Below are 18,790 nucleotides of genomic sequence, written 5' to 3' on the forward strand. Positions count from 1 at the left end.
CTGCTTTCGGCATTTTTCCGGCGGTGCGTTGAGGCGTTGAGGCCAGGGTTTTAAAGAAAAAAATAACTTCAATTTTCTATCTTAATATTTTAAGTAATACACTTTTCAATTTTAATAAGCAGAACATGGTACGATCAGGATGGCTTTTTGGACCTGAATTTTCACGCATCTAGAGAGGTTGCATAGCACAAATATTCAGATTTGCAGCTCGTACCCCGCGGAATTTCGGATCATACTGAAGGTTATCCTGGTGTTACGTGAACTCTAAAATAAAAAGAAAAGTGAATAATCGGTAATTTTCTTGTTTATATTTGCATAACAGTAGTTTGTTTCTCATAGCAACTAGCGGAGAACTTGATTTTTGATTTGTAGTAGAGTACAAGGTATTATTATACAAAGGTATTATAGTTTTTTGGTCTAGTACTTCATGAACACCACAATTTCGCACTAATGCATGGGAGTCCAACGACTTAATTGGGACTTTGTTCGGACCTTTAAGCATTTTTGGGACACTCACATTGATATCTCCTAAAACATTTGTGTGAGAAAACGTGTTCTCAGGTAAGTCGAAAGATTTCCATCCTGGGTGATTACCAGCCACCACCTTGACCTGTGGCCAGGTCAAATTTCTGTCGACTTGCTTGATTTCGTTGTTGAGGCTGCGCCGCCGTGAGCCTCTGGGTCTGCCTCTGCCGATGTCCTGCTGGGTTCCAATCTAATGCTTGCTTTCAGATTTCGTTCCCACCCCTACGTAGAGTGTGGCCGACCCACCTTCACTTTCGCTCCCAAATTTCTGTCACTATCGGCAGTTGCTATCTGACATCGACGATCGAGCTCACCGTTGGAGATCCAGTTTCAAGGTTACCATTATTGTCGCGCTTATCTTTTATTAGAGTCCTGCGGCGGTCGTACGCGTAGGCCCAATAAGTCACCCGTAAAAATCTCCATTGCGAATAACATAGGAGAAAATACGACTCGATACAATCGGCAAAGACCCACGCGACGAAATAAGGACTACGATTGGAAACTTGGAACATGGAATTGCAAGTCACTAGGTTTCGCAAGATGTGACAGGATAATCTACGACGAACTACGCAACTTCGACATCGTGGCGTTGCAGGAACTTAGTTGGACTGGACAGAAAGTGTGGAAAAGCGGGCATCGAGCGGCTACCTTCTACCAAAGCTGTGGCACCATCAATGAACTGGGAACAGGATTTATAGTGTTGGGCAAGATGCGACAACGTGTGATCGGGTGGCAGCCGATCAACGCAAGCATGTGCTGTGCATGTTGAGAGTTAAGGGCCGTTTCTTCAACTACAGCATGATAAAAAAATGAAAAAAATATATTCAAACTCGAACCATGGACACCAGGAGTATTAACCACTCACCTTACACACTACACCAGAAGCTTTGTGAAAGATTTGCTGCTCAATGCACCATAAAAGCTTACGCGTTACTTCATTGTACCGTCTTTGTCACAAGTTAGAAAGCTGTCAAAATGAAAAGACGCGCAAGTTTTCCGCAACACATTTGGAACCTAATCAGAACAAACAAACCAGAGTAAGATGTTTCATGTGTGTTACATAGCACATTTAATGCAAGCTGACTGTATTTCCACTTTTGAGGAATATGTAAGCTCCGCCTCCATAAATCGATGTTATTTGTAATTCATATGAAACAAAGCTGCATCTTAACGATATTCGGAGTTTAAATGCAACTCAACTGACAAGATGGAAGTTGTGTGCGCTTTTATTGCAACTCTTTTAGACCAAAGCATAGAAAACCACATTTTGGATGATGTTGCAGGTGCTGCTTGGGGAGACCCAATGAAGAGAAAGAAGCGTTCTACGCGTAGTTAGAGCAAACATACGATGACTACTCGCCGCGTGACGTGAAAATCGTTGTCGGCAACATGAACGCGCAGGTAGGAAGGGAGGAAATGTACAGACCGGTAATCGGGCCTCACAGCCTGCACGCCGTATCGAATGACAACGGCCAGCGATGCGTGAAATTTGCAGCCTCCCGTGGTATGGTAGTCCGAAGCACCTTCTTCCCCCGCAAAGATATACACAAAGCCACCTGGAGATCACCCGACCATCAAACAGAAAACCAAATCGACCACGTTCTAATCGACGGTAAATTCTTCTCGGATATAATCAATGTCCGCACATACCGCAGTGCGAATATAGATTCGGATCACTACTTAGTAGCTGTATGCATGCGCTCAAAACTTCCGACAGTTATCACCACGCGTCGAAGTCGAACGCCGCGACTCAACATCGAGCAGCAGAGCAGCTGCGTAACGTAGAAGTGGCTCAAGACTACGCGCAGCAGTTAGCAGTGGCCCTACCAACGGAAGAGCAGCTTGGCGCAGCTACACTTGAACATGGCTGGAGGGACATCCGATCCGCCATAGGTAGTACCTCGGCTACAGCACTAGGCTTCGCGACTCCGAATCACAGAAACGACTGGTACGACGGCGAATGTGAACAGTTGAAAAACGAGAAGAATGCAGCATGGGCGAGAATGCTGCAACACCGTACGAGAGCGAATGAGGCACGTTACAAACAGGCGCGGAACAGGCAGAACTCAGTCTTCCGGATGAAGAAGCGCCAGCAGGAAGAACGAGATCGCGAAGCGGTGGAAGAGCTGTACCGCGCCAAGGACACACGAAAGTTCTACGAGAAGCTGAACCGCTCGCGCAGAGGCTTTGTGCCACAAGCCGACATGTGCCGAGATAATCACGGGAATATTCTCACGAGCGAGCGTGAGGTGGTCGACAGGTGACGGCAGCATTACGATGAGCACCTCAATGGCGACGTTGCAAGTACCGAAAGTGGCGTGGTAACAGATCTTGGAGTATGTGCACAGGACGAAAGACTTCCGTTACCTGACCTCCAAGAGATTGAGGAGGAGGTTGGCCGGTTGAAAAACAACAAAGCCGCTGTAGCAGATCAACTACCAAGCGAGCTTCTAAAATACGGTGGAGAAGCACTGGTGAGAGCACTACACTGGGTCATTACCAAGATTTGAGAGGAGGAAGTATTACCGGAGGAATGGATGGAAGGTATCGTGTGTCCCATCCACAAAAAGGGCGACAAGTTGGATTGCGGGAACTACTGCGCGATCACACTACTGAGCGCTACCTACAAGGTACTCTCTCAAATTTTATGCCGCCGTCTATCACCGATTGCAAGATAGTTGGTGGGGCAATATCAGGCTGGATTTATGGGTGAACGCGCTACAACGGACCAGATGTTCGTTCGCCATTCGCCAGGTGTTGCAGAAATGTCGCGAATACAACGTGCCCACACATCACTTGTTCATCGATTTCAAATCGGCGTATGATACAATCGATCGAGACCAGCTATGGCAGATTATGCACGAATACGGATTCCCGGATAAACTGATACGATTGATCAAGGCGACGATGGATCGAGTGATGTGCGTAGTTCGAGTATCAGGGACACTCTCGAGTCCCTTCGAATCTCGCAGAGGGTTACGACAAGGTGATGGTCTTTCGTGCTTGCTGTTAAACATTGCGTTAGAAGGTGTAATAAGAAGAGCGGGAATAAACACGAGTGGAACGAGTTTGACGAAGTCCGTTCAGCTGCTTGGTTTCGCTGATGATATTGATATTATTGCTCGTAAATTTAAGACGATGGCGGAAACGTACATCCGACTAAAGAGTGAACCAGGCGAATCGGATTAGTCATTAATGTGTCGAAGACAAAGTACATGATGGCAAAGGGCTCCAGGGAGGAATCACCGCGCCCGCCACCCCGAATTCATATCGACGGTGATGAAATCGAGGCGGTTGAAGAATTCGTGTACTTGGGCTCACTGGTGACCGACGACAACGACACCAGCAGAGAAATTCAGAGGCGCATTGTGGCAGGAAATCGTTCTTACTTTGGACTCCGCAGAACTCTACGATCGAAAAAAGTTCGCCGTAACACGAAGTTAACCATCTACAAAACGTTGATTAGACCGGTCGTCCTCTATGGGCACGAAACATGGACCCTACGTGCAGAGGACCAACGCGCCCTTGGAGTTTTCGAACGGAAGGTGTTGCGTACCATCTACGGCGGAGTGCAGATAAAAGACGGGACTTGGAGAAGGCGAATGAACCACGAGCTGCATCAGCTGCTGGGAGAACCAACCATCGTCCATACCGCGAAAATCGGGAGGCTACGGTGGGCGGGTCACGTCATCAGGATGTTGATAGCAACCCGACTAAAATGGTTCTCGAGAGTCATCCGACCGGTACAGGAAGACGTGGAGCACAGCGAGCTAGGTGGGTCGAACAAGTGGAGGACGATCTGCGGACCGTACGCAGAGTGCGGAACTGGAGACAAATTGCCATGGACCGAGTGGAATGGAGGCGGCTACTATGTACAGCAGAGGCCACCCCGGCCTTAGCCTGATTGGTAAGGTAAGATGACCGGGACGACTGCAAACGAAAAAAAATCAACCATAGCAACGTAGCAACCTCGGTAGCAACGGTAGCAACCCCACAGGAACACTTAACTAAAATCGTCTAAATCCCATGGCACAAATTGAAAATCACCTCGTGTACCTGCTCACATAAACTATAATTTCGGCATGGTAATAATGTTTGGTTTACAAATCAACTTGGTATAATAAATTATGTTTCACAACAATGTGAGCGCACGAGAAATTTTAAAATATGTGTGAAAGAATGTTACTCCAAGAGTACCATGCTCATATTGTACGTGCCGTTGAATCCCGGTATTTTCTACTAGCGAAGTTGGATTTTTCTCCAAATCCGTGCGTCGGACCTAACTTCGGAAGTGGTGCGCTGTATAGCGGACCAGGTTTACTTTACAGCGCACCACTTCCGAAGTTAGGTCCGACGTATGGATTTGGAGAAAAATCCAACTTCGCTAGTCGAAAACTACGATTTTCAACTTAAATTGAGAATACATATGTCAACATTGGTTCTCCGTGTTGAAAATGTTGTAGCGGATGCAGCACAGCGACACTTCTATAGGGCAGTGCATGAAAGTATCTCCTTCTCTTTCACTCTTACAGAAATTTTGTAAACAACAAGGCCACGAAACGTCAAAATCCCATACAAAATCAAAACAGTGCAGTGCCCTATAGTGTTTTGCGGCATTGCGGCATATACAAACTGACCAGCTGTCACCTCCATCTCCCCCGCAGTGTACCACTCCCCGCAAAAATAGGTTTGCAAGTGCAATATGATAAGGAGTTCTAGGAAAAAATGGAATTTTCTTATCACCCGATAATGATAAACTGGTTGACGTTCGATCAATAAATACAATTACAATTACAATTACAATCATGATAACGTGAGAACATAATAAAAAGCTCATAAGGTAGGTAGGCATTCAGTAGATACCAGTTGACTGCGTCGTGTTGTTGATGAATTTTACTCCAATTTACTTCTAGTTCTAGTTAGTAAAGAAGTCCCAAATAAGTTTAAAAAATGAACTAATGTTGCGTGGCAACACGGCAAATAGAGCAGATGGTAAACGTAGTGGAACTCCCACCACACAGTGACGCTTTAGGCCAACCGCAATTTATTGGCTACTTAATGTCCCTTGGAACTGATTGTTTGTGCATTGTGGGGGAATACAAGAAAGCAAGAATAAGAACGAAGAAATTACAGTGAGCATTTTTAGGCTTAATATTCAGAGCGTACAGGGGCTAACCACAGATTGTGGCTTTACCGCGCGCCCTGTTTTCAAGGTTCCCGTGTGAGTGGGCACGATAGCAAAAAATCACGTGCAGTAAAAGAAAAAAATAAAATAATCATAGATCAGCACACTGGCTAACAACGCTTCCGTTGATAGTTAGAATTATCCAAAGGCTGTCGATTCAACAAAAAAGTGCAGAGTTTCAAGTGTTATTGTGTTCCACATCACTATATGTTTCTTATAATTGAACAATCAAGTGGAATGAAAGTTACTCCAATTATCAGAGGTTGGAACTTGTGCTGCAACATACATCGTAAGTCTCAATTTATTTATTACTTAGGTTTTTTTTATTTATTTCTATTATCACATTTTTTTACAGTACAGTTTTTCTGTTAAAGTTCTAGTCACAAAAATGTTTATATGCACAGTCCGCATCATATTCTCGTATGGACTCTAAAACTTTCGTTAGTTTAATACTGTCCAAAGCAATATTGTGTATTTACTCTATAGCACAGACAAACAGGCATATTACTTAGAAGAAATTTGTTTCAAAACATCGTTTGGCATCTCAGTAGCACCCTCTATATTGCTCAACTCGAAGCATTTATTTGCAGGTGTTGTTTCCCTCGGCTCGATGAAACAGCAGGTGACGACTCCTCCGTGGCGTCATCCATGTATAAAACATGAATGAAGGTTCATGATAGAATCATTTTATGTAAATATTAATCGGAGTCGCGTTCAATTTCTCTCCAAAAACTGATAGATGATGTAGGCACAGCAGCGCCACCATGACACATGCGAGCACAGTCCGAACCAAACTTCATTTTCAAAATGACCGATTAATCTTGCGATGACTGCGGTTTGAGTATTGTGGATTTACCGGCTACTTGTGTTTCACCGGCCACTTAAGTAGCTGTTTTATAAAAAGGGGACTTAAAAATGAGGCTTGAAATTTTTTAATAAATGCGCGATTCCTCGTTGTCAAAAGCTACTCAACGACATTCATGTTTTGAAAATTAAACGGTAACTTTGGAAGGCCATTTAGGTGACCGGTGGAATACAAGTAGCCGATAAATCATGTATGTTTGCCTGTGACTATTGTTGGATTCCATCAATCATTTCATTAGCTCCTACAAGTAGCCGTTTTATAAAAAGGTGGACTTTAAAATGATCTTAAGCATTTCTAGATTGAGTTCAAATAGGCGCTGTCCATAAACTACGTAGACTTTTTTCGGCCATGTCAGACCCCCCCTCCCCCCTTGTAGACTTTTGTTCATACAAAATTTTCGAAATTTGTATGGAGCGTAGACTTTGACCAGATCCCCCCGTCCCCCCCTAAGAGTCTACGTAGTTTATGGACAGGCCCATAAGGGAAAAGTACACACAGAAATTGTAAATTGTAAACACAATTAAATTCTAGTTCAAAACAACCGATTTTACTATACAGTTTACTGTGACAAACTGATTTCTAGTTTAAACTGAACTGTTCCATTGTTTGAGAATACAAATATTTTTATTTTTCGAAAGTTTTTACAGCTTCCGTGTTGGTATAACTCAATTTCTCAAATCTCACGGTTGAGTTGTTTCACGCGCGATTCTTGACTTACCAAACTCACCGTCGAAAAAATCCTGCATGAGTTGACTAGTGATTTCACTCATGGCTTCATTTCTTGGTGTAAAATGGTACTTTAAAATGTTTCTAATGAGCGTTTTGACATGGTAACAATTACGACTCACTCAAAGTGCAAATTTTCGGTAATACCAATCCGTGTGGTCAATTATGAATTTCAAATAACTCAACATACATATGTACAGATAAGTAAATTATTGGTTAAAATGGAAAAAAATCCACAGCTCAGGTGATATTTGAACTCACGACCCTTATTCGCTAGACAAGTGCTTTACTAACTAAGCTACCGAGCCAATTAATGACCCGGCAACTTAGTTGTCATAAGGTTCAATCCTAATCTCATCGATCTATATCATCTTCCCCTAGACCGCAAATATAACCATCTCTGTTGTACATATGCACGAAGAGCGAAAGTGATTTGTTTGTTGTTTGAAACTGTTTGCCTAGCGTACAGGCACCGCTTCCCCAACCACTTGTAGAGGAAGAACAATTGCTACCTGGAAGGCGATGAAACGCGTCGTTCGCATTCTGTTTGATACGACGGATAACTACGTAGAGGTAGATGCTCGAAAACGACTCACTCAAAGTGCAAATTTTCGGTAATACCAATGCGTGTGGGAACTGATGTTTAAAATTGTATCCATAACTGGTACGGGGTTCCTATCATTGGCACACGCTGCAATAAATACTAAAAGTAGTTTTGGCTCCGCTTCTATATTTTTAGAAACTAAGCTATCTTTTAACATACTAAAGAGATTCGAACTCAAATCGTTAGGAAATGAGTAGCACGCCCGAGTACTCACGGCTATCTCAACTTGATTAAATTCTGACAGTGAAAGTTAAACAACTTCTACCATAAAAGAAACGACTTTGGAACAACCATCAGTGGCCGCCCGAATAAAAAATACAGTAGAAAAACCGAACGTTGTATTGTAACAGTACTATTTAGAACCATATTTTTACAATAGACACCACTGTAAAAATAAAAATACAAAAACAATAAGATGTAATGTAGACACCCATACCGTGAATTGTAAATAAGATTTTTACAATATACTATACGGGTTGTTAAGTATCGTAACAATATAAAAAAATATTTTTCTCCATATATATTTTTTTGCAAAACCATACATTTTATTGTTAATGAATTGTTCAAAATACTGATACGTGGGTTAAAATATACCGTACATTGTATGGTACATGAATGGTTTCAAACAATAAAACGTACCGTAAATAAATTGTTTTTAATTGTAATTTCATTACTGATTATACATTTAATCAAATGGTTTTGGAATGGTTCTCTTTTGTTATGTTGTATTGTTTTACATTACATAAACCATGTATTGTTATATTATCTTGACATTTTCCTCCTGTTAATGGAATCTTAGGCTTATTAGATTTATTAGAATGCGCTTTGGGAATTCTCCAGAGCGTTTTAGATAACCCTTCATATATAGGATCGCCCACGTCTAAGTCTGAGTAGTCTCTGATTGCATTAACAGTTGAAGCTTAGGTTCTCATGCCCCACCTGCCAGATAACCGGGTTTTGCAAACTAAGTATTATTTGTGGCAACACTTTGAGCGGCATGATGGAACTATGCCGAGCGCGCTAAGTGTTATTAGACCACTAATGTAGTTGCATGAAGTGGGTGACGAGATACATAACTATCATTACAGCGTGCTTAACCGTTATTGCAATATTGAGGCACCAGTTTGACTAAAGTTTGAAATACATAACAACTCATGAGATAACTGTCAAGTTTGATTCAAATATAAGTTAGATTAAAAAGCGAACCCACAGACGAACCTATATTAGAAGTCATTCCAGTGTTCAGTCCAGTCCATATATTAAGGCTCAAATAACCATCATTCAGTCATCAGCAATAATCAATTATTCAAAAACAGTTTTCTTCCTCTAAGTAACAGAACCGTCATTGAAAATTATTTCACTGTTATCCACATGGTGGTCTGAGTGCAGTGATAATTTTTTATTAACATTGGTTGAGATTTCAGCGAAAAAACTGCCTTTGAGTTTTTGCTAAACGATGATGGTTTGTTTCCTCTTAAAGATGGCTCTACGTCAAAGATAAAGTTTGTCAATCGCATTTGATTCGATTGTGGTCGAGGGCTTGGGGCAAGACACTGTGCTGGAGAGTACATTTTTCTTCACAGAGTTGCTCAGAATTTCTCCGGATTGCTCCCGTTTATACTTAAGTGTTGCCTGATTTATCGCAAAATCAAAACAATATTGCCCGATATCTCGCTTTTCTTGCAGTTTAGGGGTTTTTCAACAAATTTCGTCGATCATTGGTGAAAATGGGTGAAAAGAGTTACTCCGAATTTCTCAGAGTTACTCTCGTTTGCACAGTGTCTTGCCCCTAGGTCGAAGGCAAGTTCACATGACAGAAGAGGAGAAAACTCCCCTAAATGCAAATACAGAAAGAACAGTGTTGAACTCATCCACTGATTTACGGTAATCTGACCCGAGATCTGACCTGCATCTTTCCGGGTTGGCCTACATTCGTATTTCTCTCATCGCACTCTACACACCTAGCCCGCCATATCTCTTGGACTCCTGCTTGGATCTGCAGTTCTTAGGACATCTGGTTTACCACTGATTTAAACATGTTATTGACTTTAAATTGATGTTTCAAGTTTCAACTTATTCACTTTTTTCTCTTTCCTTTCCTTTGCATCAAAAAAATCACAAACATCAACAAAACAAAGCACGGAAAAAATCTTAAACTGAATAAATAATTAAAAATTCACGGAAAAATTATGTTTCGGAAAAGTGAATGGTTCAAACGTAAGAAAAACAGTATAATATATTGGTACATAAAAATCCAATGTAAATGTATAGTATAGCGAACCATTTCATTACAATATACTTTATTGTAGCTGGTACAATGTATGGTGCAGGAATGGTTTTCACCATACACCCTATGGTTAGTTTTTATCCGGGCGGGTGTTAGCTGCTGTAACGAGTGCAAAGAGAGAAACCCGTCACTGCTACGAGCAAGCAGAGTAACCGCAGAGAGTTGCTGGCATGATGCATAAAAATTTCAAGCTAATATGCTTTTGTGGGCTTCGTGGCCATGCGGCTAGAGGCGTCAGTCATCTAGGCGTTTCGTAAGCCTAGGGGTGTGGGTTCGATTCCCGCTCCAGTCGGGGAGAACTTTTCGTGAAACGGAAAATTCTCCACTGGGCCACTAGGTGTTATGGGTGTTGTCCGTTGTCATATGTTAGTGCTTGTTTAGTCTGTGCAACCTCTGGTTGATGACGGTGTAGTGTCTTTTTTTTTAAATCTGTAAAAAATATCCACCTGTTTGATTGACTGACTTGGCTGACACCAAATGATCGTAATTTACAGAACTTCTTTCACAATCTTCAGTCAATCTTTAATTTACGTGCTGTTTAGTTTTCATGTTTTTTGGATGTGTAGTTTTTTCGGAATGCAATGAAACCATACATCTAAAGACAAGGCTCAATGTAAGCGAAATGCCATCTGCTATCTTGTGAGCTGTGGAAACGAAGAACCTTATGCTTTTGTTTCCTCATATCCCTTTCGTGACGAACCAGCACAATTGTGCTGTCGAGCGGTGACAGTTTTGCATAGTTTTTTCATCTGTTTTTACTTTGTTTTATGTGATGTAAACTGTTTCAATAATTCATCCATTACTTATACTTGTTTGTGTGTAAACAAACTTTTGTTTACATTGCCTGTGAAATTTACCACAACAAGATAAACAAAAAGTGGACAAAACCCGTAAAACATGAAAAAGTTTTATGTGTCGCATATTTATTATTTCCGATTTATCTAGGTAGTCAAAGCTAGAAATCGAAATATAAAGAGTAGTTTTTTTTTCAAATGAGGAAAAATAATTGTTGCTTTTTTGGGAAATCTACGAGTTCTTGAGAGCCAAAGTTGAGCAATTTGTAAGGAAATTTCACTTTTTTGCGCGCCGTCCCGAAAGGGATATGCACAATAGTGGGCCACAGTTGAGTGGTAAGCATCACAGCATGCGAATCCTAAGGTCAAAGGTTCGATGCTGGATGTTGGAAGATTGGTTTTTATTTTTCAAGGAAAAAAGTTGACAAATCTTGTCTGATATAGTTTTGATCTTGTTTGTAATACCTGAATAAGTTATTGTTGCGCATTTCACCATACTAGATTATGAAATTATTACTCATGTTTTACCTCTTTTCTCGATTAAAACACTATCAAATTATGCGCTTCAGTAATTTAATAAGTAATAACTGAATATGTCATTCGTTAGATTTTTCCACCTACTCGAGGTTTTGGACCATACGGACCCACCATTATGGTATGGCACAAATTTCACGAAAGGAGGAGAACGTGCCTCTAGAGCCGACCTACTGAAACCTGATGGTACCACGGGAATAGAGGCCATCGGATCTACCGAGAATCTTCGAGGGAAGGTTTCTTTCCATCAAGGTGGCTGCAGAGATCCGTATGCGAGAACCAGTTGAAGAGACACGTTGGCCTTTCGGACGAGAGTAGACTATAGAGTATCGGACCATCATCCACGGCCCATTCACACGTGCATATGTGAAGATCTTGCAATTACGCCCTCTGCGCCAGCATCGGTGCTCAGGACTGAAAGTAGGCATTACGTACGTGTGCCCCTCTCGGCAGCGCTTCTGCCGAGGAGCTCTGGTGATCTCGGGAACAGAAGACTTTAACACCCGCTGTTACAGTAGTTCCAGTCGCTGAACGTCACGCACCATTGACACACTTCTGTCGGTTCGAGCAGCTGTCATTGCCAGCATAAAATTTCTGAACAGGTATGTCGTTGTCAAGGTCATGTCACACACACTTCAACATATACACTTTTAAATCACACATAAAGGAATCAGTGTCTACGTCCTATCCAAAATTTACATAATAATTCACCCAAATCTTTCTGTGTAGGAATTCCAAAACAAAAAAAAACGGTAGACAGATTATTCCTTGAAAAAGGTCAAATAAATTATCTCGAAACGTCGGACAATACCAATTCAATCGTTTGGATTCCCTAGACTGAGAAAGCCAGACCTTCCAAAACATACAGGGGATACTCAAAATAACTGGGACAGGTAAAATTTTCACTTTTAAAAAAATGTTCAACTCGCTGTAACTTTTCGAAAAGGGCATCAAATATTCTCAAATTTTTACTGTAAGTTCATCAACTAGTTGTGTATCAGTGGTTTAAATTTGGAAAAGAAGGGTCTAGAAAAAGGTATAATTATTCGGTAGCCAACTTTGAGCTGTTATATCTCCGGATTCAATTAACCGAATGTAATGAAATTTTGATCATTCATGACTTATATAATGAGCTATTCAAAACATTTGACTTAACTTAAAATTCTTCACACGAAAGAAAATTATAACGATTAGATATTTTATCTAATATAACACCAATTTATCCAAAACTTCATCATCGTTTCAAAATTCGAGATAGTAATTATAGTTCATTTAAATTCCCTCTAATTGACTTGAATATATTTATGTTTCGAAGGAAAGTAACCAAATAGCCGGCATTAAATTGAAAAAGTAATGGAATGCATATAAAAAAAGATAAATTTACAAAAAAAACATAGAATAAATGAATTTGCTATAACTTTTTTCTTGTAAATAATTTCAAATTAAGTCAACTGTTTTTCAAAGTTCAATATATAAGTCATAAATGAACAAAATTTCATCGCATTCGGTTCATTGAATCCGGAGATATAACAGCTCAAAGTTGGCTATCGGATAATGATACCTTTTTCTAGAATCTTTCTTGCTTCGTGTAGAATGGCCCGATCTTTTCCAAATTTGAACCACTGATACACAACTAGTTGATAAACTTACACTAAAAATTTGAGAATATTTGATGCCCTTTTCGAAAAGTTACAGCGATTTGAATATTTTTTGAAAGGTGAAAATTTTACCTGTCCCAGTTATTTTGAGCATCCCCTGTACCAGTTCCAGTTGGAAATCTTCAGCAGAGTCATTAACTAATCGTTTAATACACGACAAGTGGTCTCTGATCTAGAGAGTGGCGCATAATCCACTGCACTTTCAGCATTTCATATTAGGTGATTCAACAAACGGCTGCAGGACTTAATATCATCGCTCGTCTACCAGCTGTTTGCGGCGACATGTTATTTTTGCTATCTTCCCTATCTTTCTAATAATCGGCCATGATAATATGGAGTAGAATATGACCGGCAATGAGCTATATATATTCATTTGGTCCGAGATGAACCAGCCATGGGCTGAAAATCTCGTTAATAAAGATAATAATTAAAAAAATATTCATTTGGTTTGAAAAAAAAATCCAGCTGCACATTCTGAAAACCCAAAAATAATTTAGGACAGCAAACAAGAGTGTGAAATGCAAATATACTATAGTTCTAGTATTTGAAAGGTTTTTTTATTATTTACGAAAATGAATTGCCACGTAAAAGGAAATTGAAAGCATAAAGAATGAGTCGACCAGCGAGATTGGATAGACCTTGCTTTAACTGATCATACCCAGGTAACCAATAAGCAGTTAAAATGGCATGAATTCGGCACTATATGCGCCTTTACAACAGGTCATTAAATGCTAGTCTGCCGTATATGCGCCATTAGTGCTAATTAAATGCAAGTTTTGGCCCGATATACGGCTGATTAAATGCTTATCCTTCCTATCCCCCAGATTGTCAAAAATGAAAACAAAATATATCCCCTGGCCATTTTACGGCTTCTCTTTCGCTTTTTTTCTTTTCTCACTCTCCTGCAGTGGAACTTTTGAGGTGTTTTGAGGCTTGGGGCACGTCCCGAACTACTGTTGCTGTTTTTTTTTTTTGCTGCTTTCGGCCAAATCGGGATTCGATCCATCAATCCTCGAGTTGACGATGGTGCTGAACCGCGCTACAGGGTAAGCTATAGATGATCAGATAAAGCGCGTTGGATTTGTGATCCATGTAAGGCATGAGTATTACACCGGCAGTTGCTTCGTTATGTTATGAGCTCGGCAGGTGCTGATGATAAAATCGATCATAGAAAACCAACCATGGAATTAAATTTGCCAATGCATTTTATCCCATTGATTTTATTCGTTGTTACCTATGATTGACTGGACATGCGAATGATGATGACTTCTATAGCCGTGGCACGTAAATTAGAAAGTGGAAATGTGTTGTGGTTTTTGCATCACTCATCTCTCTTAGCAGTTTCATGGACTATAAAGTAGCAGTTATGATGCCTGTTGACCAAAATATACCGTGCATTTGAAATGCTACGAAACTGCTGTCAGATTTTAAGTAGCATTTGAATGTGTTAATATAGGGCAGTTTAGCAGTCGAACTGCTATGATACGGCACTAAGCAGGCCGAATGCCGATATAAAACAGCAATACGGCTTATTTAAATGCTTATTGGTTACCTGGGTAGGTACTAGTCTAGTTTAGTCTAGTCTAGTCTAGTCTACTATACACCACAGCCATCTCTTAGAAGAATCCTGGGAAATGATACAATCGACTATTACCTACTATCATTTTTCTTGTCATTATCAATACTTGCAAGGCATCGTATATGCATTACAAGTATTGAAGCGGCCAAGCCTACTGTGCAGCGTCATAGAAAAAATTTGGAATAAATCAAAGAACAACGATATCTCGTCAGCCGCTCTGTATAGTATGTGTTAAAGTGTGAAATAAACACGTTGGGAGTGACGTTGCAACGAATGTTAATGCCACTCCATCCAAACTCTTCCTCCTGGGATGGGACATGAGTATTTAGTCCTTATGTCCCGGCTCGAAAGCCTAGGCTTAAGCGCCATTACTCGCTCTCTGAAACGAGAATAAAGTAAAGTAATCCTTTCCCCAAATATATAATACGTACTTTACCAAGTGTTAGTGCCTCCTTCAGGCTCTGACTGGGATGAAAACGGTAGCTGCAGGGTTGTCAGTCACATTAAACTGCAAAAAGTATTGAACATACCATCAATCAACTATTTAATTTTAATTTACTAATTTATAATAAACCCATTTCATTCCAGATCATGCAGCTAACTTCCAAATTGTTTCTCATTTTAATGATGCGGGAAATTACATCCTTCATCATCTTGCAAGGCATCGAGACAAAAAACCCCATAACCAACGAGACAATGTACGCTGACTATCCGTACCTTCGGGAGCTGAACATGAGCAACCAAAGGACCTTTGAATTTCCCGTGGAAAAGGTTCTTCTTATTCACCAAAGCCTTTCGGCATACATTTGCAATAACTGTGGAGTGAAGTCAATCTATAACGAAACATTTTCGAAATTGCCGCAACTTACGTTGATAGAGTTGAAAAATAATTCCATGGAATACGTGCACCCTGATGCTTTTATGCATAACAGCCGATTGGATAAAATTGATTTTTCCGGAAACAAACTGGTCACATTGAACCCCGAGGCCACCCTACGGCATATTTCCTCCTTATCGATAGTAAACTTCAGCCAAAATCCGCGGATGGACATAAACAAAGTGAAACTGGCAAGCGATAGACTAATGATTTTGAGCTGTAATAACTGTGCAACGACCTTCCTGGACCGAAACACATTCGCCGATATGCCGAGAATTTCGCAGATCAATTTGAAGGAGAACTTACTTGAGCAAATATTCTATGATGCGTTCGAGTCATTGGAATATGCGAAAAGTTTGAACATCGATGGAAATCACAATTTGCAAATCATGAGCTTCGCGTCCAAAACGCTGAAAAGGCTGAGCGCCGAGAACTGCTCTCTGGAAGGGACGCTGCAGACTTCCAATTTGCCTGCCTTGAAAATCGTCAATGTGCGGGGAAACCGACTAACACATCTAGACGAGCTAGGGCTCGTGGCAAACCAGAGAATTACAAGTATGCTACTCGATGATAACGAATTTGAGAGAATCCCTTACGAGCTCATGAAGATGCCGCAGCTTGAGCGATTGTGCCTGGATCGAAATCTTCTCCAGCCATATAAGCACACCCAGGAAGCACTAACGGTATACAGAATGAGAGCTTTACGCCAGAACTGCACCCTTAATGATGATTTTTCTCACTACTTTGAGTACCATCTTCCGAGTGACAATGGCATTGCCGTGTATAGAAAGAATCCGGTGCACAGTGTCGCCAACAATGGTTCCACGATAGACTTGTCTGGAAGGAATATTGTTTTTATTGAATACGATTATCTCATGGACCATGAGAAAGCAAAGGAACTAATTTTCAATAACAATCATAAGTTTGATTTCAAGGAATGGATGGTTTTTCTCGAGAGCCTTACAATCGAAGTTCTCTTAATGATGAACTGTGCAATCACTTCTATCTACGATAGTACATTTAAAAAATTACATAATCTGAAATCGGTGCATCTTCAAGGCAACAAACTTCAGGCACTGCACAGTAACTTACTTTTCATGCATAACCCTCAATTAACCTACATCAATTTGGCAAAAAATGAACTTGATTTCATATCGGATACGGTATTTCAATACTCACACAAGTTGGAAACGCTCATTTTGGATCAAAATACAAAGCTGACCAACACTGCCTTGCCTAGTTTTCCTCACATAAACTCATTGCGTCACCTAAGCTGTGTAAACTGTGCCTTTGAACAGTTGAACAGCCAGACATTTAAGTTGTTGCCAAACTTGTGCACTTTGAACCTGCAGAAAAATCCCTTGAAATCCTTCGACGTCAGTATGCTAGACCATCTGGAAACCTTTTGTGTAGACGACACATTCCTTGATGTCGCACTTTTGAATGAACTTGAATATATGATTCCTTTAGTGACTGAACTGGAGCACCTCTGTGAAGAGCATAAACTATCTGAACGGTTAAGAAGAAATTATAACAGTAAGTCGATTATAGTTTTGGCAAAGATGAGCGCCAATAAGGGTGGAATATCGAAAAGCACTTTTCAGATTTCAGCGGGCTCAGGAACCAGCGTTAAAATTCTTTTACTTATGGTGTCGCTGGTGTTTGCATGCCATTGTTATGTTAATTTGGCTGTACGAATAATTCATTCCAAAATCAAAGTCGTGTAAATGCATGTTAAAATGTTTTGATGTACATGTACACAGCAGAAGAAAGTGGTCGATGGAGAAATCTATATATATAAAAATGCAGTGGCATACGTGGGACCGCGCATAACTTGCGAACGGAAGGTACGATTTTGGTCGTCTTAGTTTTGTTCTGTTTGTTTTCACCCAAGGAAGGTTTATGAGACAAAAAACACAGAAAAATTGAGAGTTTTTGAAAATCGATATTTCATACATTTTGACCGGCACCCAATTCATCACTCACCGAGAAATAAAATCAAAACAAACACTGTCAAAATCATTCCTACATTTGCGTCACATTCACAAAGATTTCCCAATACGAGTGAAGTTCATCCAAATGCAGTTTTATTCAAGCAAATCTATGTAAAATAAAAGTAATAATGTGTAAAATATTTTACAAGAGTCCTGTGCTAATTTGTGCAAAAGATTTTATACATTAAATAAAAGTCATTTATTCTGCACTAATTATGTGGAAACATTATTAGCGTGCAACACGTGCGGTCTTTTCCCGTAATCCGGCTGGAAGACGACCGTGGTGACAGTTGTTGGTCGCAACGCACATGTGAGGCGGCGATTGAATAGGAACGTCGCTAACGCCATCTGTTCGCTGATTGCCACTTGGCAATTTGTGGCGGCCATGTTCTTTACACAAGCTGCTGAGTCAAACTTGAACGTCTGTCTGCGGTAGAACTATCTCGAATAACAAGAAAACTCAGCTTAGAGAGTTTTATTATGTGGGCATGTTATGGAAATGGCGGCAAACTATCAATTCACTGCTTATTTGAGCAAAATTAACTATTTTCAATTCACGTCAGCTAATTATTCAATACGGCGACGACCATAATTACCGAAAATAAAACGAAAGCAATTTTACTTTTATGATGACCGCAATAAACCTAGCAGTGTCATAGTTTCTGCTTTTTCACCAACAGATGCCGTTACTAATTGAACGGATTACCACACGGTGTCAAAATTTCGATTATTATCGAACTTTCATGTACCTCGGATTTTTCTTCATAGAATGTTGGAATTTCGGCTATAATATATAAATGCAAAATTTGAAAATATTCTATCGGGGAAAATTTGAGTTAGCTGAGTTTTTAATTATTTTCCATACTAAAAATCAATAATTACTATTTTAGCCCTAAAAACGTCCCATACAAAATGTATGGAAAAATTTTCGCCGATGAAATATTTTCTAGTTTTCCGATTATGAATATATAGCCCAGATACTAATCATTTTCGAAGAAAAATCCGAGGTACATAAATGTTCGATAATAATCGAAATGTTGACACCGTGTACCATCTGTTGAGAGTTTGAACAGTTCTATTGTGGTAATAATGAATGCCAGAAGGTTTACATATCGGAGAGTTTTGTTTACACTTGAATTCTGGCTTTAAGGATATTTTCAAG

The 18,790-nt window shown here is 40.2% G+C and overlaps 1 protein-coding gene and 1 long non-coding RNA gene across 3 annotated transcripts; one reads left to right on the plus strand and one right to left on the minus strand.

Moving 5' to 3' along the window:
• Nucleotides 1-286: 286 nt before the first annotated feature.
• Nucleotides 287-3,566, minus strand: LOC134287430 (uncharacterized). Its single transcript, XR_009997299.1, has 2 exons — nucleotides 1,391-3,566; nucleotides 287-1,316 (listed from the first exon to the last, which is right to left on the minus strand). It is a non-coding gene; the product is annotated as an uncharacterized LOC134287430 (long non-coding RNA).
• Nucleotides 3,567-5,393: 1,827 nt separating this feature from the next.
• Nucleotides 5,394-17,426, plus strand: LOC109412674 (toll-like receptor 8). Of its 2 annotated transcripts, XM_019686308.3 has the most exons (3): nucleotides 5,394-5,999; nucleotides 11,594-12,122; nucleotides 15,346-17,426. In XM_019686308.3, the coding sequence occupies exon 3, from the start codon at nucleotides 15,349-15,351 to the stop codon at nucleotides 17,359-17,361; it is 2,013 nt and encodes a 670-aa protein (XP_019541853.3). In that variant the 5' UTR covers nucleotides 5,394-5,999; nucleotides 11,594-12,122; nucleotides 15,346-15,348; the 3' UTR covers nucleotides 17,362-17,426. The 2 variants fall into 2 exon arrangements, with proteins under 2 accessions (XP_019541853.3, XP_062709967.1); XM_062853983.1 differs by lacking the exon at nucleotides 11,594-12,122.
• The last annotated feature ends 1,364 nt before the right edge of the window (nucleotides 17,427-18,790 follow it).

The sequence above is a fragment of the Aedes albopictus genome, chromosome 2, assembly GCF_035046485.1.
Source record: "Aedes albopictus strain Foshan chromosome 2, AalbF5, whole genome shotgun sequence".
NCBI lineage: Eukaryota > Metazoa > Arthropoda > Insecta > Diptera > Culicidae > Aedes > Aedes albopictus.

Excerpts from the sequence above, each read along its gene's own strand:
- LOC109412674 (XM_019686308.3), top strand. The coding sequence starts at position 15,349 with ATGCAGCTAACTTCCAAATTGTTTCTCATTTTAATGATGCGGGAAATT.